The sequence below is a fragment of the Agelaius tricolor genome, unplaced genomic scaffold, assembly GCF_023055355.1.
Source record: "Agelaius tricolor isolate 1412-34295 unplaced genomic scaffold, bAgeTri1.0.p SCAF_12, whole genome shotgun sequence".
In the NCBI taxonomy this organism is placed as follows: Eukaryota; Metazoa; Chordata; class Aves; order Passeriformes; family Icteridae; genus Agelaius; species Agelaius tricolor.
In genome coordinates this window covers 12,095,324-12,122,871 of record NW_027269272.1, presented here as the reverse complement: position 1 = coordinate 12,122,871, position 27,548 = coordinate 12,095,324, and the positions used below count along the sequence as shown (strand labels likewise).

The window sequence follows — 27,548 nt, the reverse complement described above, 5'->3', positions numbered from 1 at the left end:
GCATCCCTGTCCCAGGGGCTGGATAACATCCCTGTCCATAGCATCCCTGTCCATAGCATCCCAGTCCCAGGGGCTGGATAACATCCCAGTCCATAGCATCCCTGTCCATAGCATCCCAGTCCATAGCATCCCTGTCCATAGCATCCCTGTCCCAGGGGCTGGATAACATCCCAGTTCATAGCATCCCTGTCCATAGCATCCCAGTCCATAGCATCCCAGTCCATAGCATCCCAGTCCATAGCATCCCTGTCCATAGCATCCCTGTCCCAGGGGCTCTGCCCCCACCTCCTGCTGCACAGTCCCAGGGGCCTGGCCTGCCTCTCCTGGCCCCAGGGCAGCAGGCAGAAGCCACACAGCAATGTTCCCTTGGATCTAAGCTCTCAGGTGATAGAGCAAAATAGCCGGTCCTTATTTGACTACAGATCGGACAAATTTAAATCCCAGGGAAGAGAGTTGCCAATCCTTGTGTAAAAATTCAAACACAGAGCTTTGGGCAAAAGAGTGAGAATTCAGTTTCTCTCATAAGTAACATATAATGTGCTATAAATGACTGTCTAGGAAGGTTCTTTAAATTAATCCATTGCATCTCTTCAAAACCCAAAGTAACATAAATCATTCACTAATTACTCTTGAACATCCCAAGGATTTGAGAAAAAGAGACTCTCTATCTGTGGCATTTTCATATTCCTACTCCGTACCACAGTGAAGACTTCCTGCAGGCTGGCATGAAAGATGAGTTTTCCCCTGGTGAAACTGCCTAGAAATCAGGCTTTATTACAAACTTATCTTCTTCCTTTCTCTCTCTATTTATTTATTTATTTAGTACAATTACCCTGTGCAAAAACAGAGAATGAGAATCTCCAGCCCTGTAGTTCAAACAATGGTCAGAATCCAATCCCAGTCTCATGTCTAAAAGTTTATTGCCAATTCTTTTCCAGAACTTGCCCAAGGCAAAAGTGTCCATTCAGTTAATCAGCAGACTATTCTTTTCTCATAGCACAGGGAAGATAACCTAAAAAGACAGGGGAAAAAAAATCACCAGCAATTCAAGAGATGCAGATTTCATGGTGAAAATGCCCAGTATCAGCTGCAGGGCATACCTCCATACCATAACCAGAAGATTCACCTCAACCCTCCTGAGTTTCTCTTTGCAACAATGTGGTCAGTGTTTGCTCTAGCAGAATCTAGCAGGTGAAAACATTTGGCTAAATCATTCCTGAAACACCAGGGCTGTACCTCTTTAGCATGGCTCAAAAAATATGAAAACTGGTTTCTACTCCCAGTGATGGCTTTGGTGATGATTCTGATTGCTGGTAATGGTCCTAGAAGTTCAATCCTGGGCACAGGCTGCTCCATCTTCCACAAATCCAAATTGTATGCATCAATTCCACCCTCCTCTTCCCACGCCAGCTAAATTTTAAAACAAGAACAATTTGTCATACAGAATTAAGAAATTCTGCCAGGTTAAGTCTTTCTGTGAAAGATTTCTGAGAGCTTTACAAAGACCTTATGCTTACTGTTTCTCCTTGCTCACCTTTCTACAGGCATAGTTACCATACACAAGCTCTAATCACAGACCTAGGTCCAGCCTCAGGAGGCCAAGAAAGATTCAGGAAACACATTCCACACTTGCTTGCAGGCAGCCTCTTAACAAGGTCTTGAAGGGTCAAACTGATGGTTTGTATTTAAGGCCAACAGCTACAGCAAGTTCCCCAGTCCACACAAGAGTAAAAATAGAGCAGGTCCAGGGATATCAAAACATCCCATGTTTAAGAACTCTGAGCTCTAAGCAGAGATCTCAGTAACTGGGATTTGTAATCTATCCCAAAGGAATACTCTGGCCTCCAACATCAAGAGTTCATACCTTTCCCATCTTGTGGGGGCATCTGAGGTCTCTTTCCTCTTTTTCATCTTTCACAGATCTTGCAGAACCTAAATTATCTTGGAGGCATTTGCTCCTCTCAGGTTTGAGTGCTGTGTTCAAGTGTCCCTGGAGCAAAGGGGAGAAGGACAGAGGCACAGAGGTAACAGCTCACAGCAGCCAAGGGATGGCCCCAGTTCTGCACATCCTCCCTGCCCTGCACCTCATCCTGTGAGCCTGGCCCCCCCCGTGCCCACTCACCCCTTGTACAAAGCAAACAAGGCAGCAGAAAGGACAGAAGGAGAGAACAAGAGGCACAGGGAGGGCTGGAACAGGACCTGCCCCCAAAGCAGCACCAAGGGGTGACACTGGCCCTGCCAGAGCACTTAAGGTCCCAGTACAGCACCTCCCAGCTCCACGCCCTCCCTGGCTCCTGCAAACCTCTGCCAGCGCTAATGAGCTGCTCATCATCATCTCCCTGTCCCAGCAGCAGCCCCCAGTGGGAATTTGCTTTGTTCAAGGGAGATTCACACAGACAAGCAGAGCGAGCAGCCCAAGCCTCATTAATGAGTGAGAGGAGCACAGAGGTCACTGTTGACAGGGGAACAGCAGCAGCCAGAGGGTTGGACAACACAGGCAGAAGAGCATCGAGCAGCACAAGAGCTGCTAAGGCCGAGGAGCTGTTGATGCATAACAGGCACGAACACTGCTCTCTTCCAGGTTAAAAATAAAACCATTTCCGGCAATCAGCAAACTGACAATTTTATTATTGCCACGTCAATTGGAAAATTTTCTGTATAAAATACAAACCCAAAAGCAAGTAAGACAAAAAAGTCCCTGTGAAACTACCATTTCCATTTCCTCTTTAAATAACCACAAACAGAAAAGTTTCTAGCTTATGAAAGAGTTACACTGTAGAACATCCCAGTACAAGACCAGACATCAGAAGTGGCAAATGGCACAGGCTCACCCACGAAAGCCAACATTACACAGACAGAAGCAGGTGGAGGAAAAAACAGTATGCTTAAGTATATATGCTTAAACAGTATGTTTAAGACTTCTGTATCCTACAGGGGAAAGATATTTGGACAAAATTAAATTAGCATTTTAGTTGTTATCCTTAGAAGAGTGGCTTAAAAAATTGACGAGCAGCAGCTCCAGTAGCAGCAAGAACCACCAAAGTACTGGGAGTATTGCAATAGCACATGCAGCAATGAGAAAAAGAAATTTTAAACTACTACTATGAGTTATTTTAATAAAATGACCTCAGCAGCCATAAAATTTTCAGACTGACAATATCATATTTGTAATTTGATCAATCTCAGTTTACTGAGTAGCTTAATTGATACTGAACAATGCTTCATTTTAAGAGAAGATAAATAAAGGCCTCATCTAAGTTATGCCACTGTTGCTGTCTTCTCCTCTAGAATATTCACCTTAAGTATTCAGGGTAGACTGAGAATAGATGAAAACCATCCCACCCCAAACTCTTCACACAGCTCTACAAAAGTGCAGCAAGCTACCTATCTAAAATCTACCAAGTTCAGACCTTAGTCCATCTGCAGAAATAGAGCAATGCTTAGCATTTTTATTTATTTATTCCACTGAAGCACTGTCAATGCCTGTGGAGGAAAGCCCCACAAGAAAGCTGCCTCAAGTGATTGGAGTCAGAGCAGATTGGCCATTTGTGGTTGACCTTGCTTTCCTCATCCCAAGATTCTGGTTTTTAAGGTGGTACATGAGCTCTTTGCTCTCGTGTCACGGGGACAGATGAACCCACATCAGCAATAGCTGCAATTCTAAATAGGTGCTTTGGGTGATTTGTTACCTTTGTTCCTAAGTGGTTGTTGAGTCTTACAGTTCAATACCTGCAAAGGGGAGGTGGGGGGAACCATATGCACATGTACTGTGTCTGAATAATAACCTGACACTGACGCTCAGAAACCAACTCTTCCTCAAACAGCATTAGAAAAAAATACATGCAGCTGTTGTGCAGGGAAGTCAAAGGAGGCCAGAGTTTAAAAAAGGCAGTTCAGAGACAACCACTTCTGTAACACTGGGAAGATTTCAATTATTGCAAGGAGGCTTTATGTACTATGGAGCTTTCTGCAGCAGCACAGGGCCCACAGGTCAGCACTGAGCTGGCCAAGCCTTGTGGAGACACTGCTGGGGCAGGACTGGCTCAGAGCAGATGCACCCGCAGCTGTGTCCCTTGAAGGCCCTTCCTGCAAGCCTGGGGATGTCCAGGAGTACTGGGCAGGCTTCACCCAAGCTCATCAGCCCAGATGTGGGAACATACCAGGGACACTCCCTTCCCAAGGACACCGCACTCTGGTCCAGCTGCATGGGGCCTCTCAGCCAGGCTAGGACCAGGCTGGACAAGCTACACTCGCCTTCTCTGCTTTGGACAAGCCTGAACACCGAAGCATGAGCACTTCCATTTCCCTCTGGTTCCCCAAGGCAGGGCAGGAGAGGAGCCTGTTACCCACTCGTGTCTCCACACCCTCCCACAGTGAAGAGCTGGACACTCACACACTGAGGGGTCTCAGAGGATAATGGGCTCCCTCTCCCTCTACAACCACAGAAACCATCGGGAGACACAGGACCACACCTCCTCAGGACAGGACTATTTCACAAGGTTTCATCTGAATGCTACCTCCTGAATCCCAGATCAGTTATTTACATTACCCACTCAGCACTTCACCCCAAAATGCTGCAGAAATTCAAGTCACATAGTAATGGCACACGGTGACTGTACCTTGTCACTGCAACATGACCTAAAGAAAAACGAATTTCATAAGCAGTCTGATTTTAAGTCTTCAATAATACTTTACATCTTTTACAAAATATTTGTTAGCCCCCTTCCTGCTTCTCTTTGTGGAAAAGCCAAGCTGTAAACAAAAGCACAAAGGCAGGAGGAAATTAAGACTAAGCAAGATCAAAAGATACTCTTTTCTACAGGGCAAAAAAGTCCAGGCAATCCAGTAAAAAACACAGATTCTTAATTGCTCTTAAGAGACTATTGGGTAAGATCAGCTGTTTTAGAGCCCAGGACATGAAGCAAAGAACAAGAGGTATGGCAATGGCATTGAGAGAACAGATTACTGAAAAAGGCATTGCATAATAGAGCAGTTACAAAATACACCCTGATGGGTGTGCTCCTTTAGCTCTCTTGTTACTTGGCTTAAGCTTTCTATAATCACTGATGAGAATTTTGTAAAAGCTGAAATGAAAATTAATTATTAAAAAGTACCTGAAATGCTAAGTGATTTTCTACCCTGAGGGTTTTTAGCTGTTAAATATACAATTGATTCTGCAGATAAAATACTTCTGTGGCAAAGCATCTTTAGTCCCACTTGACCCAGAACACTGACATTTATCACTCCTCCATTTATAAACAGCTACAAGATAAAAGTAATGAAGAAGTTAATTGGATCTGAAGTGATCATCTTCCCACTGCACAGTTAGGATTCTCCCTGTCCCAAATTGATTTTAGTACCTACTTTTCTTTCTAGAAAGCCTCATCTGGTCTGTGCCAGGTATAAATATACAGCATTTAAGAAAAAAATAATTGGTTTATAATAGTTTCTCTGCTGAATACTATCCTGAAACACCTTATGTTACAGGGAGAAAAAAAATACAGAAAAAACCCTCTGCATATTTCTAAAAGAGTTTCTTTATAGTGTATGACAAACAGATAAAAGGCATATTCTTTTCTCATTATCAACTCATCTATTCAATACTATTCTAAGAAAGTCTTTACAGTATGCATGCACTCTTCATATTTTCAGTGTCCCAGATCACTGCAGAGCTCTCATTAGCAAACACACCACATATGTCATGTGTTGCATCACATATGCAACAATTTACATAATCTTATAACAATGTCTCTCATCGGGGAAAAAAGAGACTTTTTTTTTCTTTTTTCTAAGACCTTTTAGATCCTGCCTCTGGAGGTGCAGCCAGTGAGGCTATTTACATGCCCAATAGGTTTTCCCCAACACATTTACAAATCTCTAACTGTGAGAAGCCTGTGGACACAGCAATGAGGCACCAGGCCATCCTGCAGCACTCTGTGCCTGCAGCTAAGCACAGCTTTAGCTTTTACAAATAGTTCACAAGAGGCCAGATCCCCTTTGATTTTAGAATTTTATTTCCATCTCCCCACACCTCCACATATAAACACTGAAACCTCCCTGTTTCTCCTCCCTCCCCCTCTCCCACCCACAGAAAGGTTGCATGGTGAGGTGATGCGATTTAAAGCCACATCAATGCCTAACACACAGAACAGGTTTGGAGAAGGGAAAGCCTAACGTGAAAAAAAGAAGTTGAACAGGCTCTTGAATCAAAAATATCAATAAATATGTAGTAAAATTTCACTTTTCCTATCTTCAAGAATTTTCACAACAGAGGAATAAATTCAGTAAAATAATGTAAAAGGTGTCCTTTTGCAGGAAAAACCAGTTTTAGAAAACAAGAGTGTTCTGAAGGCTGCAATTATTGTATCTGTATGTAAGAATCACAGAGCCTCAAGCCTGCTGTCCTTTGGTGCTGCCCATGTGTGCCACAAAGGTGGTTTGTTACTGAGACATCACACATATGCTACACACACAGCCCCAGAGGATGTGTCTTTGCAGAGGCCCTTTTGTAAAAATGAACAAAACCATTACAGTGCTGTTATAAATATTCCCTGTGGTTAAAATGCAGACATAGGAAGCAAAGATTTACCTGTAAAGCTTATCAGGGTAGGTACCAGACTGATGTATTCTTCTCCCAGTAAAATCTCAGAGTAGGAAAGAAAGCCCATCCACTGGATTCAGAAGGTGCCTGTATCTGGAGTCAAACCATGAGAACAGAACAGAGCCACGCTGCACTGAAGCATCCAGCACCCCAGCCTGAAATACACAGCACTCCCAAACAAACCCTGCACTCCCTTGGGGATCTGCAGCACCACTGGGGCAAGAAAACAACATCTTCATTTTCTGTTCAGATTTTATTTGAAATCTAATTCAAATTGTCAAAGCTACAAAAAGGGGGAACATCTGGGTTATTTCTGCTATGTCACAACATTCTAAAAACAAAATATCACTACTGCCAGCAGATCAGTTACACACATTTCTGATGAAACTTCTAAACACAAAAATGTTTCTTTTGGGAAATAGTCACAATGAAGATATTTTGTACAATATAAAACAATGACAGGTCTACAGATGCCGATACTCATGAGTATACACGTGCATTCACAAAAAAAAAAAAAAAATCAGGAATGCTTTTTTGTTTTTAAACAGACTGTTCAGGCACAAAAACAAAACCGCATTTCCAGTAAGTGACAGCATCATAAAAAATATTAACATTGTCAGTGTTTGCTTTTCTTTGACTTCTTGTGAGATCTGTGAGGAGAACGGGACTGAGACCTGGATTTTTTCCCTGACTTTTTAGGGGATCTGGATCGTGATCTTCTTGATCTTTTGGGTGTCCTGGAGCCAGATGGCGACCTGCCAAAAAAAAATTATGTCAAATATTAATAGAGAAAAGCATTTTTTCCTGAAGTTATTTGTATTCATTTATTGAGCCAAACAAGGCAGAAAACATCTTTCCTAATAATGGAAGTAACAGGATGATATCTTGCTTTTGAGAAAAAGCATCCATTTTTACATTATATAAGGTTTTGAGAGTATTTTGGGCTTAACTTCAGTGCTTAGGACCCACATGAATAATAACACACACTCATGTCCTTAAACCCACATCAGGAACTCACAGCCTTTCACATAAGCCTCAGCCAGCTTGGCTCTTGTAGGAATTGCAGCCTATGTCCACAGAGAAATGAAAAATTATGTTCAATTGTGTTATAGTGAAATACTTTTGATTCTCATCAAGCCTATTCAGAATGTGATGCAGCCCCACAGAAAAAGAAGGGACACTGAATACATTTACTGTCATCTAACCCACACCTAATATATTGATCTAATATAATGAAACCTGAATGAACATCATATTAACTCTAAAAAAAATCTCAACTACTTTTCTACTTTTATTTGAAATCCTTATTTATATAAGCACAAGAATACTGTAGTTATATGTGCTATGATTTTCTTCAACACCATCAAAGGAGTATTCCTCAGCCTGACTGAGGAATTTTATGTCAGTAAGATATTCTATACCTCTAAAAGAAGTGGAAGGTGAACTTCCAAGATACAGCAGCTTTAGCAGAATAATAAAATTTCACCTCAAGTTTAACATTAACTAAAGACAAATATTTGTGTCAGAGGTTAGGAAATACCTAGCTTGGAAACAAAACCACATAAGCAGTATCTGATTTTTTTTCCCTTAAAAAACAAACTATGGGAGTGAGGAGCTCCCTGTAAGCTGATCATCAGTGAAAAGCTGCATGGTCACTCCAATTTGAGAGGTTCTACAGAAGGGCTACAGGAATTTTAGGACTACAGAAGATTTATCCTTTGAAAATAAAACACTAAGAAAGTAGCAAGGTACTCTGGTTTAAAGCAGCATTTCTTAAAATCACCAGTAAACAAGTAAATAAACAGTTTAAAAAACCACAGCAGAGCAGAATCTGGAGCTGATTATCAGGGCAGGAGGCTGTGTGGACTTCCAACCCCAGTGCTCAAAGGCATTAATGAGGAACGTGCACTACAGATCCTGTGAGACAAAGTACCTGAGTATCAAATGTGCTCTGCTGAACCCCCCCCGCCCCCCAAAGCCCAGCCAAGCACTCCCACCAGCTCCCTGGACCAGAGAAGATACCAGCTCACCTTTTGCCTTTTTTACTGGCATCTCTGGGAGAGTCTTTGTGCGAGGAGCGGGAGCGGGAGCTCTCCTTGTGGGAGCGCTCGGAGCGCTCGGATTTGGGCGAGGGTGACTTGGCGCGGCGGCTGCCGCTGCTGCGGGACGGGCTGGGGGAGGCGCTGTGCCGCCTCTTCCTGCACGGCAGGGAGAACACACGGTCAGAACATTGCTCCCCTCGCAGGCACGTGCTTTAGCCCATGGCATGTCAGTTACTGGTAACTAACTAAGAGATTGTAGGCTTTGTATTATTAAAACAAAAAATCAAGTGTAACGTGTGTCACAGATTTTCTCTGCTTGAAAAAAAATTAAGGGCTGTGAGGCATTTGGTAATAATGATGGTAGAATGGTAAACACATTCTGTCACAGCTCCCTGAAAAGCAAGGCCTTTTACCATAGCTACACCTAGAACCACAGCAGAGTTTGGCTATGCAAGCATCAGAAGATCAGTGTCCCATCAGATAGTCAGGATCTGCACTGGAGAGGAGAGGAGTACCACTGAAAGCACTGCCTATCTTCTGGGCAGGAGCACCACTGAAAGCACTGCCTATCATCTGTGCAGGACTACCACTGAAAGCACTGCCTATCATCTGTGCAGGACTACCACTGAAAGCACTGCCTATCATCTGTGCAGGGGTACCACTGAAAGCACTGCCTATCATCTGGGCAGGGGTACCACTGAAAGCACTGCCTATCATCTGGGCAGGAGCATCACTGAAAGCACTGCCTATCATCTGGGCAGGGGTGCCACTGAAAGCACTGCCTATCATCTGGGCAGGAGCATCACTGAAAGCACTGCCTATCATCTGGGCAGGAGCATCACTGAAAGCACTGCCTATCATCTGGGCAGGAGCATCACTGAAAGCACTGCCTATCATCTGTGCAGGAGCATCACTGAAAGCACTGCCTATCATCTGGGCATGGGTACCACTGAAAGCACTGCCTATCATCTGGGCAGGGGTGCCACTGAAAGCACTGCCTATCATCTGGGCAGGGGTACCACTGAAAGCACTGCCTATCATCTGGGCATGGGTACCACTGAAAGCACTGCCTATCATCTGGGCAGGGGTACCACTGAAAGCACTGCCTATCATCTGGGCAGGGGTACCACTGAAAGCACTGCCTATCATCTGGGCAGGAGCATCACTGAAAGCACTGCCTATCATCTGGGCAGGGGTACCACTGAAAGCACTGCCTATCATCTGGGCAGGGGTACCACTGAAAGCACTGCCTATCATCTGGGCAGGAGCATCACTGAAAGCACTGCCTATCATCTGGGCAGGAGCATCACTGAAAGCACTGCCTATCATCTGGGCAGGAGCATCACTGAAAGCACTGCCTATCATCTGGGCAGGGGTACCACTGAAAGCACTGCCTATCATCTGGGCAGGAGCATCACTGAAAGCACTGCCTATCATCTGTGGCCAGTCCTCAGGACAGTTCTGACTGAGGCACTGCAGGCAATTCACTGCCACAGGACACTGAACTGCACTGTCTGCAGCTGGTAATCATTTGACCATGCTTCCCCAGGGCATAAATGAGCAAAAGGGTAGCTCTGTTCAAAGGGACCTCGCTTGTCGATTGTCAATTGTCAAAAATGACAATTCCTTTAACATTTTGGAGCATGTTTTAATAGCCAAAGCATGGGTTTTGTTTGGTTTTTTGTGTTGTTGGGTGGTTCTGTGTTTTTCTTTTAAAATCAGATGCATGATACAAGGTAATTTCAAGGCTGTCATTGCCTGCAAAGATACTGTGAGGGTTTTCCTCCCATCCACTTCAGCCCAAGGAGAGCCATACCTCTCTTTTCGTGTTGGTGTACATTCCTCTTTTTCCTTCTTATCTTTGGACCTGGTATCAGACTTTTCCTTGTCCTTTTTGTCTCTGTCCCGTTCTCTTTCCATCTCTTTTTCTTTTTCCTAGATTATTAAAAGCATCATGATTTCAGATAAGGTGTGAGTAATTATTAGAGGCAATCAAGCTAATGAGAAACAGCATAAAAGCAGTGAGCACTGATGGAACACAGCCCATGACCTGAACTAATGGTCACACCCTCCCAGCTCTTTGGGCCTTCCCTCCTGCTTGGGACACAGCACAAGCATTCACTGTAACACAAACTAACCAAAACATGAGGGTTATCAGCCTGGGTGAGAAAATCTGAGTATCCAACTGGAAATGAACAGTCTTCAGTGTTACCAATTTCAGGGAAATCTTACAGCTGTAATACATTTTCTGAACTAAATAAACATGGAAGAATCCCAGGAACCTCTTTCTACTTTAAACATGTGCAGGCATCCATATTAATCCATACTGAAAATATACACTCATAACCAGAAGTTATCTAAAGACAAAACAAAAACACAAACAAGATTCTGCAGTAACATCTACTCTGTCAAAAACAAACAACTATAGTCCATTTCTAGGTATCAACAGGACCTTTGTGAGAGAAAATATATACCCTGAGCACACTGAAGCTGTCAAATAGAAAATTAACTACACAAAAACAAAGCTCACCAGCAAGTCTGAACACAGAGATCAGATGCTGTGGTTTTTAGTACTGATCATTCATTACAAAAATCAATTCCACGGCAAAAAAGAAACAGATATTCCCTGCATACCCCATAAAGAAGATAAAGAAGGGGTGATTTAGCTCAATGGAAGAAAGGAGGGATGGTGGGAAAAAAATAACAACAGCAGAAGGAGGGGAGGTAACCTAAGTGCAGGAAATACCAGGACATTTATCCTCATCTAGTCTCAAGTTCTTTTTACTGGGAAGGCTTAGCAGTAAAACCTGCAAGTGTCCTTATCCTTACACCTATTCTTACAAACTGCTGTTAGGTATCTCTAAAATCACTGCACTCTCAAGATGTGCCAGGTTTATTTGACAGCATAACTATGTATTTCATCTTGATAAATAAGAATAAATAGTATTTTGAATAGCTCTAAGTTTCTAATCTCTAAACAATATACAATGCTGCTGGGAAATTACTCTTGGAAAGCTTATTGTAAGTTTGATAAAAAAAGACCAATCAGCCACCAAGTTCATGGGAAATGTAATCAGGATCAGTATTACATTACTGTTACAAAAACTAACTTTATTATGGCATTAAAGCAAAAGATGAAGTTATTCCCTTAACAAGAGAGTTACCATTGTTTTAAAGAATGGCTATAAATATTTCTTTCTTTCTTGAGAGTGAAAGAGACAATTATTAAAAATCCAAAATATTGTGAGCTGGTTGAACTAATTCAACACAAGGCATCTGAAATTTTATCAGGACTGTTATTATCAATTTCTGTTTGTTTAAGCTACTGTCTCACTAAGCATTCTGTGCTTAGTGTACAATAATTTTACAGAAAAGTAAGAAAACTTACTTACACTTCCACCAAGAAAGTATAAAGTTTTACAATACAAATCCATTTAGAAAGAAAATTATAGAAGCCTCATAAAGTCTTAACTGCAAATATCAACCTCCAACGTGTGCATCTCCTTCAGTGACCAGTTTACCTAATTTTTAAAAGTCTTTTTCTTCAAGGTACTGTGAATTAGTCAGATATTGAGCACCAAATAATGCAAATAACAAGTGACAGAAAAGCCCCTGGTAGAAACTGCTCATTTGTATTTAACTTCCAAGGAACTGCATGGGTACCTAATTCCATCAGTGATCTGTCAGGCTGTAAAACCAGATGAGAAAAGCAACTGTCATTCATCCTCCCTCACTATATGCAATGTCCAGAGAGGTTGTTTTTTCATTATGTTTCAAATGTTTGAGATCACATCATATCACATATAAGATGTTAACTTTTAAAATCACTCTGACTTCATAGTCCAGAGAGGTCTTCTAAAAATGGCCATGGTACAAAATTAGTCCCATTTGGGTAAATGGATGAGCTGGAATTATTCAGGAAGCTTAGACACTGGAGAATCAGAAACAGATACACTGCTTCAAACTATTTTCTCCTTTCCTTGAGAAGCCTTTAGTGCAACAGATCAATTACTAAAAGCAAAAGTCTGATGGACATCTTCAATTGAGAGCTGTCCTTTCCTTTCCACACTAACAGTTTGCTTCATGCAGCAGATGCAGGAGGGCTCTCTAAGGTTTCTGTGCAGGCTGTGGTACCCAGCTATGCAGTGGATTAAAAAAGGAGATTGTATGTATTGTATGTATGTATGCAGAAAGCACTGGACTTAGACATGCAGATTGACATTACAGCAGTATTTTAACAAGAACCATGTGTTGTTATGTTCAAAGCCACCTTACATTCAATAAACTCAACAGAAGCCTATCACAGAATCAGAGGCAAACACAAAGAACAGTTCTTACCCTCTGGAGCAGCTTGTCTCTATAGTGTTCAACCTGTTCCTGAAAACTCTGGCCTGGCTTCTTGGGTCTTTTCCCAGACTCTAACTCATCCTGAAACTTCATCACCTTAAGCTGTGAAAATAATACTGACCATTAGATTATCTGACTTATTATTATCCAGTTAGGCAGGTGGCTGAAAATGAAATTTCCATTACATATAATCTGTATTTTTCATTCCTTCTATATGAGCTTGTGCACAGAGATACTAAATTTATTTAAACTGGATCAAAGTAACAAAATCACAGACTCATCTGCAGGCACCTGCAGTTGTTTACAGACATGGTGAGAACTAAAAATAGAGGGAATTTTTTTCTGTTACTCTACTAAATTCTGTTCCCATCATTAGTACATCGCACCCTTGTATTTCTTGGGTCATTATCTGTTTTTTCTCTTTCAAAATGAAATCATTTACTGCAGGTGTCAATATATTCTTTCAATTTCTCTTGTCTACTTCAAAGTTTCCTTTGGAAACAGCCTTTTTTTCCATTTAACCCTGAATGTTAAAATCAAATGACTGACATAATTAGGACATAAAACAATGCACCTCCTCTTCAGGGCTGCTTGCACAGAGTGCCTGATTTGAAAGAACTGATTTTTACTAACATAATACTTTTTCATGTGCTAACAAGCTTAGCAACCGAATTCAGTTCCCAAATGCTGCTAAAATGTAACTCTAAATTTGCTGCAGTTTCCCTGACAGAGTCAAAGTTCAGCAAATGTCAGAATTTCTCCATGTGGTTTTTTGGTGGGTTGTTTTGGTTTTGTTTGGGTTTTTTTTTTGGTCCAGATGAACTAAAACCTTCTCCAAGTTGATTCACATCGTGAAACTTCACTCCCATCTCCTAACATTTGTCAATTCTTTCCTCCTAGTGACAAGTCCTTGTACAAACAATCATTCAATTTTTTTTGGAGGTGTCTCTTTTCTGGGGAAGGAGGGAAGAGCTTGGTAATAATTCAGGTTGTATTTGTCAGCCCTCTTCCAAATGTTCATGCTCTGACCCTGCTGCACATCCTGTTCCAACACTGATATTCTATATATGAGTAGATTTTTTCAGTGCTCGAGCTTTCATTTTTTGCAAACATACAAAGTTGTTTTCTCTTTATAAGTATTTCATTCTTCCACACTGAAAAGACACAAAGGAAAAGACTTTGCAACTGTGTCCATTTTGATTAACTGAAAGGATTCTCATTCTCCAGGTCCTCAATTCCCTAATATGAAGTAGTCACAAAATCAAACTCTACAAGTTTTTTCTTCCCTCTCAGAAATCCAGCAGACTGCATCTAATCAGCCCTTCCAATCACTGACAGAAAGGAAAGGTAGCACAACCTAATCATGAGTATGTTAAGAAACATAAAACCCAAGCAAGGATAACACTATTTTGAACAAGATCCCCTCTCCCTTCAGTTACAGAGCTTATGCCAACACCACATTTTTCATTTTAGTCTCAAATGTAAGGGAACAACTTGCCTTGGGGGAAAAAGAAATAAAAATTTTTAATAAGCACTGTTATCTCATACCACAGTAAACTTCTGTCAAGTGTTCTGCTTTCCTGCCTCACTCACAGAGCTTGCTCTACCTGCAGTTGAGCATTTTTTCTGACAATTCAGCCAATGGAAAACTGTCACTATCATTTGTCACATACCACCTTCTATAAAGGCATCTTTTTCTTCCCCCACTTTAAAAGCAGAGTTTCAAAGGCAGAACTACCTTTTGGAACCATATACTCAGTGTCACTGGGTACTCCCTGTTCTGCTAAGAAATCAGGAGAGCATTTCCTACCACCACATGAACTCCAAGGTCAGCAGCTGCTCAGCACCTTCAGTACTACAAAGGAGGAGTGCAGGGGAGGCTTAGCTGATCCAGGAAGCCTCTTGGGCTGCCATGGCATGAATATGCCCATAAGATTTTAACTCTGTTTTCCCAACTAAATAACCCATACAGTTTAAAAACAAAACAAAACCAAACCAAAAACCAAAACCAACAGAAGTCCACAAAACCCCTCCATCCTCATAAGATGTATTTCTTTACATTTTTAGTCACAAAGCTGTGACAGTCTCTGTTTAATCATATTTTGAAAGCAAGGAAGCCTAAATCTATAGCCCAAAGTAACCTGAGATGAAAATAAACTAGGAATCCAAACAACAGGCTTCACCTGATTTAATAAGCTCAAGAGATGCAAAAGATGCTGCTATGCATGGCATACAACCCACTGTTGGCAGGAAGTTTCAAATGGCAAGAGGAATTATTTGCATGCAGCTCCTCCAGAAACTGAGGGTGGAGTGGGGGCTGCAGGTGATCATTAGCAGGTGCCTTGAAAAGAGAGGAAACCAGGAAAGGCTGCACTGTGCTAACAACTCACTCAAAACCTCCCCAGACTCCAGCTAGGGCAGGATCATGAGGGGAAGGTGCCTGACAGCCAAGAGAAGGCTGTTACTGGATTTCTGGTTTTGTTTGTTGTTGTTGTTTGTTTGCCTTGTTATACATATAAACCAGCAAAGAACTGTTATTCCCTTCCCCAGAAGCAGAGCAAAATATTTCTTTGAAAGCTTGATTTTTCCAGCACGTCTACAAGTAGTGGCACTTCTGCAGCTACAATATTATCAACAACAGATGACAGACATACTGACATACACATGTAAAGTATCTCTTCTGCCACAGAGCCCTCTGGCCTGCTCCATCACACTCCCAGGCTGCCATGTGTCTTGGAGCTAAGCATTTCCTTGCTTTTGGCTTCATGAAAAACAGAAATAGAGTCAAAGACTTAAAATAGACCAGAATCTTCTGTGTAGTCATCACCTTCAAGAAAAAACTGCTATAAATAGCAAAACTATTGGTTAAGCAAAAGCCCATTTGTCTCATCTGTTGTTGTTATTATTAAGGCACAATCAGGCTTAATAGGATAATGTTTTTATTAGAGTATCTTTATGCCATTTTGCAGTAGCCTTAAATGAGCCAACTACAGAGACCTCCACAGACTGCAAAAACCAAAGGGTTATATTTTGTTCTAGTGATGATTCCAGATAGCTCCTGTGACCTGACAAACAAATATTCAAAAGTTGAGTATTCTGCACACTAAGCACCATAATCCAGAGAAAGAAATAATGGAAACTGTATGGAACTTGTTGACAAAGGTAAGCACCTGTCCTTTGTGACAGGCAGGAAAATCTCTGTGGCTCTGGGCAGAAAAATGAATTGGACTTTCAATACCAGCTGAGGGGCAGGAGGTGTTTGGTGTGAGCATCTGTGCAGGGGGCAGGGAGGCACTGGCAGAGCACAGCCACAGATGGTGTAACAGGATCCCCCCCTGCTCCTCCTGCAGATGGTGTCAGCAGCCAGGCTCAGCAGCAGCCCTCCACACCACCAGCCTCCTCCCTCAGTCAAACTCTGCTTTCAGGTGGCCAACACAAAGGGGAGTAAAGCCAGCTACTAAAAAGGACTAAAATCCTGTTTAACCCTTTTGGAAGCACCAGTATGTCTGAATCTGTGATGAGCCTGCCTCCTGCTGCAGATGAAGCCTGTGCTGTGCATTTTTGTTGGGAGTATGATTATCAAAATTTGTGCAGCAAGGTGGAGGCAGAAGTAAGATACCCCAGATAAGGTCCAAAGAGGACTGTGCTGCTTCATTTTGTCTGTGAGTTTATCTACACTCTAAGGGAACAAGCTTAATGAACAATTTAAATAATAAATTCCCTTTTTTTACCACTTCATAGCACTACAGTCTCTTTACAAAGAGGAATACACCTTTTTTACATGTTTCGGGGGGAAAGAAAGACACAAAGCACCATAAAGACCACTCTGAAATTTGAGTTATAATATACAGCAAAGTGCCAGTCTTTCCACACATAAAGAAACAGTTAGGAAATCACTGTTCTTCAGTGTTATAGGAAAGGCTCTGCTCCTGCTAACTTCAGGAAAGAATTCACACTTCAGAAGGATTAACAGGGGCATGAGGGAAGCAAACAAAAGGTTCCTAACTTGCCTCCTCTGATGGCACTAATCTAATGGCTGAGGCCAAAGTTTGTTTCTTACTTCACTTTCTCCTTCCAGCTAACAAGCTTAATTTACTAACTGTGCCAAGAGAAAGAATTGTTGCTTTATTAATGAATTTCCAAAAAATGCATGAAAAAAAGTTTTTTAGCTTCCCTGGCAGTCATTGTGTAGACTGCAGCTGGAGAATTAAACTTCACCAATTTTTTTGCTAAATATTTTACACAACACTTTTTACAATGCATATTAGATGGCATAATTGGTAAAGCTGGTAATTAGTTGTTTTTTTCCTCAGCTCCTTTCCTCAAATTTAATAATGGATGTGGGTTTTGGCAGGGATTGGGTACATACAAAGAAGAAACCATGAGTGTAAATGCTTTGAAGTAGTACAGGGAGTACTTTCCTGTCAATGACAAACTTGAGGAAAATTTTAAGTACTCCTACATAGTGTCTGAAATGTTCTCAAAAGCAAAAAAAATTTTCTCCTCTTCAGGCAATTCCAAAAGTCTGAAACAAAAATGGTAATTTGCTTACCAAAAAGAATAAAATGCAAGCATGCACTTGAAAAACTCAAGCATTTGCCACCTAAAACTTTTACTGACAGAATACACTGCTGAAAGAACTTAAAAACACTTGTGCAGTGTAAAAGTGACAATGGTTAAAGCAAATCACTACCTAATCTGCCTCCACAACTGCCAAGGTAATGTCTGTAAAACAGATACTCAGTCTGAAAGGAGCTCTTTCCATAACTGCTACAATCAATATTACAGCAACGTGAAAATTAGTTTCACTTGTACTTTCATTAGTCTAACATCATGTATTTTCTACAAAGATACTGCCACCATGAGTCAGGTCAGACATAAATCCCATTCAGCTTCTCACATTCAGAATTTATTCACTTAATATGGCTGTATATCAGGAACTATCAAACTGCTGTGCAAAGCAAGGGATTTCTAAGTGCTTAGTCAGAGTCTATTAATTTTAATAAAATCTGAATAGTTAAAAGGAGGCATATTTAAGAGAAACAACATTTGTGACATTCTAAAATATTATTAGCTGAACATTTCAGAAGAATATTATGGTGCTTTGCTAATGTCTGCTTTTAGCTAACTAGCACAGTATAGCATGAACAGGTAGGCAGCCACAACTCCACCTTCCAAACATTACCCAGGTTATAACCTGTCATCTGGAGATGCTACAACTGCAATAAGCATTCAGCAACTTCTTAAAATCATTTTAATGCACTGAACAGAAGCTACAAGAATTCTGGTATTCAATGTACCCTCGGGTCTGAATATTGAATACAAGCCAGGAAGTCATGTACAATTTTAAACCTGACTTTACATGGCAGTGTATGCCAGAAAGGCTTCCCTGCTACACAAAGCTCATGCTAAATTCCAGTTCTAGTTACCTTCTCAGTCAAGCACAAGCTCAGAAGCCAGAAAAAGCCGTAACAACCTCAGCTGATTAAGCTTACCAGCTACACTAACACCTGTGCTTGGAGAAAGAGAGCAGAACCAGGGAGCCCTATGAGCTGCACAGAGGGCTGCAATTAAAATACCTCCAACTCATGACTACATGAGTTAGCTTTGTAGTCTTTGTTTGATGGCTGAGACAGTGGGAAGAGACACTTTTAAATGCAATAAAATACAGATACTTCAAGGCAAGAAACAGAAAAATCAAGAAAGGTAGAGGACTAAGGCCACATCCAAAAGTGAATCACAAAAGTTAGTTTTCCAAGAGGAGCAAAGTGTAAGGGTATCCAAGTGACCTAAAGCTACAGTGGTACTGAAACAGAACACTGCAAAAGAACAGTCATTCTCAACAGGCAATATGCCCTGACTCTATTTTTCATTTTTTCCTTCATTATTTTAAACATGAAAACCAGGCAAGGTAAGGGTGTGAACAAACAAACCTTTACAAAAATATACTGGACTACAACAAAATCCACCATATAATTATTTCAGTAAAAAAACCCTCCCAGCTGCATGTAGAGAACTCAGGGTGGGCTGAGGACTGGAAAGGTACAGAAGGGTGGCACAAAATACCCCACGCTCACCTCTATCTCTCGGAGTTTGGCACGCTTTTCCTCACTCATTTCCGAGTATTTGACTGATGACTTGGAGTCAGGCATTTCCTCTTTAATAGGGTTTGAATACATGTGTTGTTCTTCTGACTTAGAACTCTGTGTGTCTTCTTCATCTTCACTTTCTTCTTCTTGACTTTACAGAAAACATACAGAATTAACTAAGATGTCACAGATCTCTTAAGTATATATGAAATGTACTATTTGTCTTTCTTAGTTTCTAGGATTAGTTACTAGTTTTGAAATCTGTTAAGTTAAATTACATAAGTCTGCAGCTACAAATTAGTCTCCATCTGTGAGACAGATCTTTCTCATTTAATTAAACTGTTGGTTTTTATGACTCACACAATTTACGCTTTTCTTAGAAACAGAGTGCAGAAGAACTCATGCAATTTACAGTCATTAAATACATATCTATCTCAGCTACAAAAGGAAACTCACTCCCTCAGCAGAAGCTCTAAGTGCTGTAATGGTGCTCTTCATGGAGATTAAGTTTAACAGAAGAACAATATTTACTCCTTTTGCTTTTGGGAGATAAACCTGAGAGATGGCAGATGCCCAAAATTATATTCCCAGTCTGGCCACTGGAGTGCTGCAGGACTCCATGCAATGCAGGAAGTATTTACAGCATTAACTAACAGACCCTCTCAGCTGCCTGAAGAGCAAAGTACAAGACAACTCAAAACCACCTTCTGCTGGCATGGAGCCTATCAGCATCCAGTGAAACACCTCAGAACATGACTCACTGTGCTCCCTCAGCAGCACAAGGAAGAGGTTTAGATTCATTCATATATACCTGACAGCAAGATTTCAATACTATTACCTTAGCTCTTATTATTTGATGCTGAATTCTCAAATCAGCATAAATTCAAAGATTATAGTTAGCAACTCTACCAAAATATGTAATTTATCATGTTAGAAAAAAATCATGGGGGCTGAAAGCATGCTGCACTAAAATCCTGAGTTTTCTCCATTTTCTTGTTTTCCTACTTTCAAAATTTCATTTTTGTTCTACTCATGTAGAAAATAACATATATATCTTATAAGGAGTTCCAAAGACACTCAACCTTAGATACATAAAATAAGTATGTTTTCATTAGAATGAAAAAGTATTTACTTTTGAATTTCCTCCTCCTCAGATTCTTCATGTTGGTCAAAAAGCTCCCACTTAGAAGTAGTAACAGCTAGAAGAGACAGTAGGATAATTTTAACAACAAAAAAGCTACTACTTAATCTGAAAATTAGTATTTGTAATATAATTATAGTAAGAATATACATAGTATGTAACACATAATAAAAATTACAGTGTGGTAAAATTTAACAGCATCTAGCACTTAATACAGACTTATTTCACAGAAATATTCAACCACCCCATTATCAGAATATTTATGATTCACAGAGCTATTAATTCACACTGCATATCATATTGCAGTAAACCCTTCAAAAGCAGACAAGTATTTGTCAGTTTGCAAAACATTATCTTTCAAACCAAGATTTAAAAAGACTGCCAGCCACACACTCACATTTTTGTTGTTTGTTTTCAGTATTTATTCTTAAAAAACTGGAAGTTACTTTTAAAGGTTGATCGGTTATTTAAGTAGAATAACCATAACAGAACACACTATTTTCCTTTTTGGTTAAAAACTCAGTGAACAAGTTACAAGAAAAAATCCTACTATGTTACAACATGAATCCTATTAGCATTTTAATACAGATCAGCTGAAAATAATCATTACATAAGTGACAATATGCTTTCAGAAAAGATACTTTCAGAAAACATATTTTCAGAAAAGATACTTTCAGAAAAGATACTTTCAGAAAAGATACTTTCAGAAAAGATACTTTCAGAACTAACCTTGAGCTTCCAGTTCTGATTCATCCACTGCTTCCCACTTTGAAGGGGCAACTTTAAATATAGGCTCATTCTTTTTTGAGTCTTCAGCTGTATCCACTGGTGGAGAAAGAGACACAGAAAAACAACTTAGAAAGCTTCTCAGAAGTTGAAACCATAAAGTACTAACAGTCAGAACTAAACAATGAAATGGATTATACAATCTTAGTATTTGCAAAGTAAAGAAACCAGGCTTTAGATCCTGCTGTGTAACATCAGAAAACACCTCCTGTGTTTCTGAAGCAATTACTATCTCAAGACAGTAGAGCATATTGAAATTAATCAACATGTTACAAAGCTACAGGCCAGATCAATTCTGGGCTGTATTTCTAAAAACTACGCAGGAAGAAAAGATCCAAGACTGAAGAATCAATCTGAAAGTTGAAACATTTCGTACAAGGAACTCCATCAAGATCATCATCCAGAGATTTAATTGGGACTCCATCTAGATCATCAATAGGAGCAGCATCAATAGGAATTCCATCCACATCTTCTAGTGGAGCACCATCGAGCTCTTCCTCAATGGGAGCACCATCGAGATCATCTGGTACTTCCTGAAAGCAAATAATAGGTGACTATTTCAAGCACAAATTTATATTGCTTTTCTTCACTTCTCCAATTATCAAGTAATTTCTTTTTAAAGAAGCACTTTTACAAATACCAAAACCTCAATACCAAAATATTTACTTCAACAATTGTTGCTAAGCAGTATAGTTGCTTATTGTAGAGGAAATAACACAACAATATCTTCCTTTAAAAAGTTACAGGCAAGAACTTTAATTTGTTCACAATGTACTGGAAGCTTTCCAGCTTTCCAGCTTCCCAGCTCAAAAGAAGAGCTATTAAAGAGCTATTATGTTGAGGTTTAGCTCAAAATCAGTCAATTAGAGTCAGATAATCATACTTTCTTGATATGAAAGTTTCCCCAAGACCAGTAAAATGAACAACTGACACAAACAGATCATTTAGCAGGAACACCAATTTAAGGAACACACAAATTATAAATACAGCTGTGTATTCTAACTTGTTAGGTACAGGCACTGTCCTTCATATGTGTGTGTTCACCCTACTTTTCCACTCCGAGAAATCAGCTTTAGTTAAATTATACTGCAGGTGTCCCTCCCACTGCTCTGAAAGGCATCTTTGCACACAGTTACACTGCACTCAGTGTATTACAGAGTATTTCCAGCACAAAGGAAATACCTGTCATTCTGTACTAGTCTTTGCTCTGAAACACTTTTACACTGTAACTCCACCACAGCACCTAATCTACAAGCAAGAAACACATGAACAGAATAAACAGTATTTGCTTCTGAAAATATGTTACAACTCTATTTAGGAGCAAGGACTTGGAAGAAAGAAAGGCTTATGCACCCTAAAAGAGAGAGTAAAAGAATCCTTGCCAGCTCTATTTTATATTTTAACTCATTTTTCCCTGCCGTCTGCGAGCATCACTCCTGAGGTCACTTACCTCTGTTTCTTTATCTTCCATGATATTTACAAGCCCCAAGAAAATATTCTGTAGTTTGATCAGAAATGGTTCTGGATAGATTGCCCAGTCTTCCCATGCTCGGAAGCATGTCATCACCCGTTGCTAGAAGCAAGAGGAAAAAATAAATGCTAAAACATTTGTATTGAGGAATTTTATGTGATGGGAAAAAGACCACAGAGAACTACTACTGTAGGCAATGATTCTTAGGTAGTTCCATACTGAAGTATATTGCAACAATACCATGCTGGGGAAGACTAGTAATTTTACAAAAATACGTATACAGGAACTACATTTTGAAGTAATCCCACTTGGGTTTCATTTTCCCTTTAAATTCCTGTTACATTATCCATTTTGGCTGTTGCCAGTTCTACCCTGACAGTAAATTTCATTCTACCCCAATGTTCAAAGCAGGTGCCTCTACCAAATCTAAGAAAAAATATGTGTTTGTAAAATAAAATAACTAAAATTAACATTGGCTTATATATATTATTGAACTTAAATTGTGTTCCTACTTTCATTTTATTCAGCCTGGAGAAGAGAAGGCTCTGGGGAGACCTTAGAGCCCCTTCCAGCACCCAAAGTGGCTAAAAGACACCTGGAGAAGGATTTCTTACAAGGGCAGGTAGTGACAAAGAAAAAGGGGGAAATGGCTTTAAACAGAAAGAGGGTTGGCTTAGATTAGGTGTTATCAAGAAATTATTCAGTGTGAAGGTGCTGTGGCAATGGCACAGGTTGCCCAGTGAAGCTGTGGCTGCCCCAGCCCTGAAGTGTTCAAGGCCAGGCTGGATGGAGTTCTGAGCAACCTGGTTCAATGAAAGGTATTCCTGCCCATGGCAGGGAGTTGGAACAGCAGATCTTTAAAGTGCCTTCCAAAGCCAAATCATTTTATCATTTTCCTTTTTAAAAAGCGTATTTGAAAAGATGTGTTTCAGTTCAAGTTTGACACACTAAATGTAATTGAAGATGTATATGTATTAAAGAAATCTTCCTCTCTTTATCATATAATTTAGGAAAGTTTTAAAATAGCAGATAACTAAAATTGATTCTCAATCTAGAGCAATTGAGAGCAGGAGGACAACCAGGATGAAGATCTTAATTCAGACAAACTAACTACTCTGTAAGCTATGTATTTAAAGCTTCTGACTGAAAAACAAAAAGAAAAAAGGTGCAGAGACATCATGAAAAGAGAAAGACAGGGGTCAAGCATGAGAAGCAGAGAGCATTTGACCTCAAAAACCACTTTCAAGTACCCATGGTCAGACTGCTTATCAGAACTATAAATAAAGCCTGACACAAAAAAAAACCGTTTAGAAGTAACTTTATGCTGTTCTGCCCAGAAGCTTCTTTCCCACACTGAGCACTTCCACACAAGTTCACTTCTGAAACTGAAATACAGGTGGCCCTGAACAGTAAGAAATCTAGAAAGCCTTGCTTGCAATTCAAATGATAGATTAGATATCCTCTCAACTCCACAACTGTACATCTACTGGTACACTTCAGCTGGCAGATGCTCATTTTCTTCCTTCACTGCAAGGCTATCCTTGCAAAAGAGAAAACTTTTTAAAAATTATTCTTTTAAAAGCCTAAATAGGGACCTTGATGTCTAAGCCATCTATGATAGTATGCAATCTCTTGTGCAGGAGCATCTATTTATGTGACTTCTATGTCATGTAAATAACAATGAAATACATACCTTGAAATTTTCAGACTGTAAATGGCCTTGTATTGTACGGTAAGTAGCATTGAGATCAGAGAATATCTGACATAATTTTGTTTCAAAACTAGAATTAAACATATACATTTCTTTAGTTAAACTTTGTAATATATGTTTTCTGGACATACACAATTCATGAAAATACCTGGGACACAGGACTCAAAAGCACAAGGTTCTGATCCTTACAGTAGCCATGAACTGAACTATAAAGCAAATATGATTACTATATATTAAATCACCTTGGACAACAACAGAACTGTGAAGGGAGATCTTCACATCTGCTGCAGTCTCTTTATACACCCTGGAAAGATTGGAGGACGATAAAAGGAGTTTTACAACCTTAAATAGAATGAAAGAATTGTCTCAAAATTCAATCTGTATTTGAAAAAATCTTAGTTATATTTGTATTCTAATTTATTCAGTGAGGCACTCAATGAAAGCACAGTGAGCAACAGTTGCCCAGCTTCCCTTGAGCTTCTCACAATGTGCAAAAAATAAACCAGCACAACACAGACACATTGCAACAGGAAACATCAACTGCAATCACTAGTTTTGTAACATGCTGAGTATTTCCTACCATGCTGCCCTAACATCAGAGAGACCCCAGGAACTAGAGACAAACATTTAATATGACAAAGATACTGTCCCATGGAGGTTTTTCCTAAATTCTTCTCAGCATCTTAGAAATAAAGTACATAATATCCCCTTGTACCTCATTCAAGCTTTATGGAAAGTTACACCACCCTCATTTTAATAAAAATAAATCTGTTAAAAAATGTCCTTCTTTTCTTGAACTATCTGCTATACCGTATCTTGAATATTATCTACAGCTCTTTCTGTCAAGAGGCACATGAGATATTCTCACCTTTATGGAGTTCCATGCAAATGGTCCCTTGCATAGGGCACATACATTTTTTGCATTACCAACATGCTACGTCTTACACATTTTCATGCAAACAGATATAAATACCATCAGTCTGTAATAGCAGTAGCACAGAAAAGTCTAAATTTCCCACAACCATGTTTATCCAGAGATGTACATACAGAGATGAATATAAGCAGGAGGTTTTTTTAACAGCCAATCACCTAAAATATACTTACAATTTTCTATAGTAGGAAGCATTGGCAACTTTAGCTGAAGAGTTGTACAACACATCCGACACTAGATACAATCTTGCGATCTACAATAAAAAACAGTCAAATTAAGAAAAGTCCAATTTAAATTCTTCTGAAAATAAAGGCATTTTCACAGAAGGAATACAAGACAGTTTGAACCATCTGGAAGTACCTAATTAGAATTAAGTGTAGCACAGCTATATTAATAAACATGTTGAGAGGCATTTATCCCCCTGTAATGCTGTAGGGTACTAACTGCTGTAACATATCACCACAGCACTACAAAGGAGAATCATGGCATTCCTGTTTTAATTGTCTCTCTTGAACAAATCATTTCACTCATCTTTCACAGTAAGGCAGAGTATCACTTCCAAGCAACTTCAGAAAGAATAAAAAATATGTAACAAAATTCCACAGGAAGAGATGATACTTAAATTCAAGTCCACACTTTAGTACAAATTCTCAACACTACCTGAAACTTATGAAATAATGCTTGTAAATTACATGCACATGCTGCTAAGTGAGCTCTTCCCCCAAAATACAAGATTACAGAAAATCTCCACACCTTCTTAGGAAGAGGAGTCTTGAGGATGGACAATGACTCTGTAATGCAATCCACAATTTCTTCAGCAGCTTCTGCATTATTTAGACAGAAGACCATTGCATCACCAATGTCATTCTTCCGAGGTGTTAACCCACGCAGGATTTCCTCTAGTTTGTCCCTCTGTCTGAAATACCAGGAATTTTAATACTTTCAATACAAAATTAAAAGTACTTTGCGAATTTCCGTTTAACAATGTTTTTTTGTTTTTCCATCTTTAGGAGAAATTCAATTTTCAATATTTTTATATTCTTTTGCCTGAGTTCTTTAAGTGGTTCATGAATTTATGTGTCCATATTACATAAAGTGCAAAAAATTCTCACTCAAGTCTTGATTACATACAGAAATCAAGGAAAAATACTTGAGAAATAGTTAATTAAGCACATCAGTATCTCTAATAAAGTAATTATCTTTCTGGATTTAGTTTTGGCCTAAACCAAATGGATAAATCTAAAGCATGCAAGTCATTTCTGGTACAGAATAAGAAACACTAGATTCAGAAAGCTAATAAATAAACAATTACTTCACATTTTTCCTGACCTTCATATGCAGAGAACTTTTTAAAGAGAATCTCTTTTTGAGCCTTTCGAAAAGAAGGTATAAGAAACAAACTGTGTATTAAAACCTACAGAATTAAAACCACTGTTGTGGTAATTATGATGAGAAGAATAAAACAAAAAAAATCCACGTTAGTAACACATTTGTAACAACAGTAGCAAAATTAGGAAAAGCAGGTCTCTATTTCCAGTGCCACAGCCACCCCCAGTACACTGACACCTCACAGCAAAGAACTCTGATGATCTCTCTCTTCCTGTTTATTAACAACAGCTCCCAATTTTAATTTCTGATGAACAGCATCAGTGAGTTTTACTGTACTGTTTTTGTACTGTTTTGCTGTAAGATTACAGCAACTGTTTAGTTTGTGAGGTCCTAACAATGTTGAGAAAGATGCTACATATCCTCAGCTACACACAGCAGCAGAAAATGGGGGAAAACTCTCATCTTCCTAATTCCTTTCAAATTAAGGGTTCATAACATTGGAATGAAAGGTTCAGTGATGACAAATCTGACCAAATCAAGAATGTATTTAGCAACAAGTATGATCAGAAGCACTGAGGTGAAGAGACACTTACTCAGACACGTACATAGTGCTATGACAAGTATGACAACGCAGGGGATGACACATCAGAACTACAAAAACACAAGGGGCAAACCCAGGCAGCCCAGCTATCAAGGCAGCACCCTCCATCAGTGGTACATACTCTTCCTTAAGTGCACCCTTCTTGTTTGGTTCCTCCACAAATGCTTCTGTTTCTTGCTCTTCTGACATCCCATGCAGGTATGGATTCAATGGTGGTGGCCTCCAGAAGGATCCATTTTTGAACATGCGGAAATCTTCTGTCCTCCACTTGGTTGGAGCATCCCCCTATGAAAAAAAAACAGAAGTATTTTTACTGTGGTGTTATTTTACTTCACTATGCTTGAAGCTATGAACTATCACCAAAATTCTACTTGCCTGAAGAATTGAATAAAGCTTCCATCTATAATACACATGGGCTGGAGTCTGGTTTTCAAATAAAAACCTAAACCAAAGAGCAAAGAAAATACATAGAGCATATTACAAATCTTGAACTGACACA

The 27,548-nt window shown here is 39.7% G+C and overlaps 1 protein-coding gene across 11 annotated transcripts in view; it reads right to left on the bottom strand.

The window, feature by feature from the left end:
* Positions 1-6,835: 6,835 nt before the first annotated feature.
* Positions 6,836-27,548, bottom strand: part of U2SURP (U2 snRNP associated SURP domain containing) — a 50,419-nt gene continuing 29,706 nt past the window's right edge. For all 11 annotated transcript variants that reach the window (XM_071437643.1, XM_071437644.1, XM_071437642.1 and 8 more), the window contains 14 exons: positions 27,425-27,491; positions 27,171-27,334; positions 25,873-26,035; positions 25,293-25,372; positions 24,171-24,258; positions 22,457-22,579; positions 21,383-21,539; positions 20,950-21,045; positions 20,212-20,278; positions 19,068-19,230; positions 12,982-13,092; positions 10,460-10,578; positions 8,632-8,799; positions 6,836-7,356 (listed from right to left, as the gene is read on the bottom strand). In XM_071437643.1, coding sequence (XP_071293744.1) covers positions 7,218-7,356; positions 8,632-8,799; positions 10,460-10,578; positions 12,982-13,092; positions 19,068-19,230; positions 20,212-20,278; positions 20,950-21,045; positions 21,383-21,539; positions 22,457-22,579; positions 24,171-24,258; positions 25,293-25,372; positions 25,873-26,035; positions 27,171-27,334; positions 27,425-27,491 — 1,705 coding nt within the window. In that variant the 3' untranslated portion in view covers positions 6,836-7,217. The remainder of the gene's footprint in view (positions 7,357-8,631; positions 8,800-10,459; positions 10,579-12,981; positions 13,093-19,067; positions 19,231-20,211; positions 20,279-20,949; positions 21,046-21,382; positions 21,540-22,456; positions 22,580-24,170; positions 24,259-25,292; positions 25,373-25,872; positions 26,036-27,170; positions 27,335-27,424; positions 27,492-27,548) is intronic.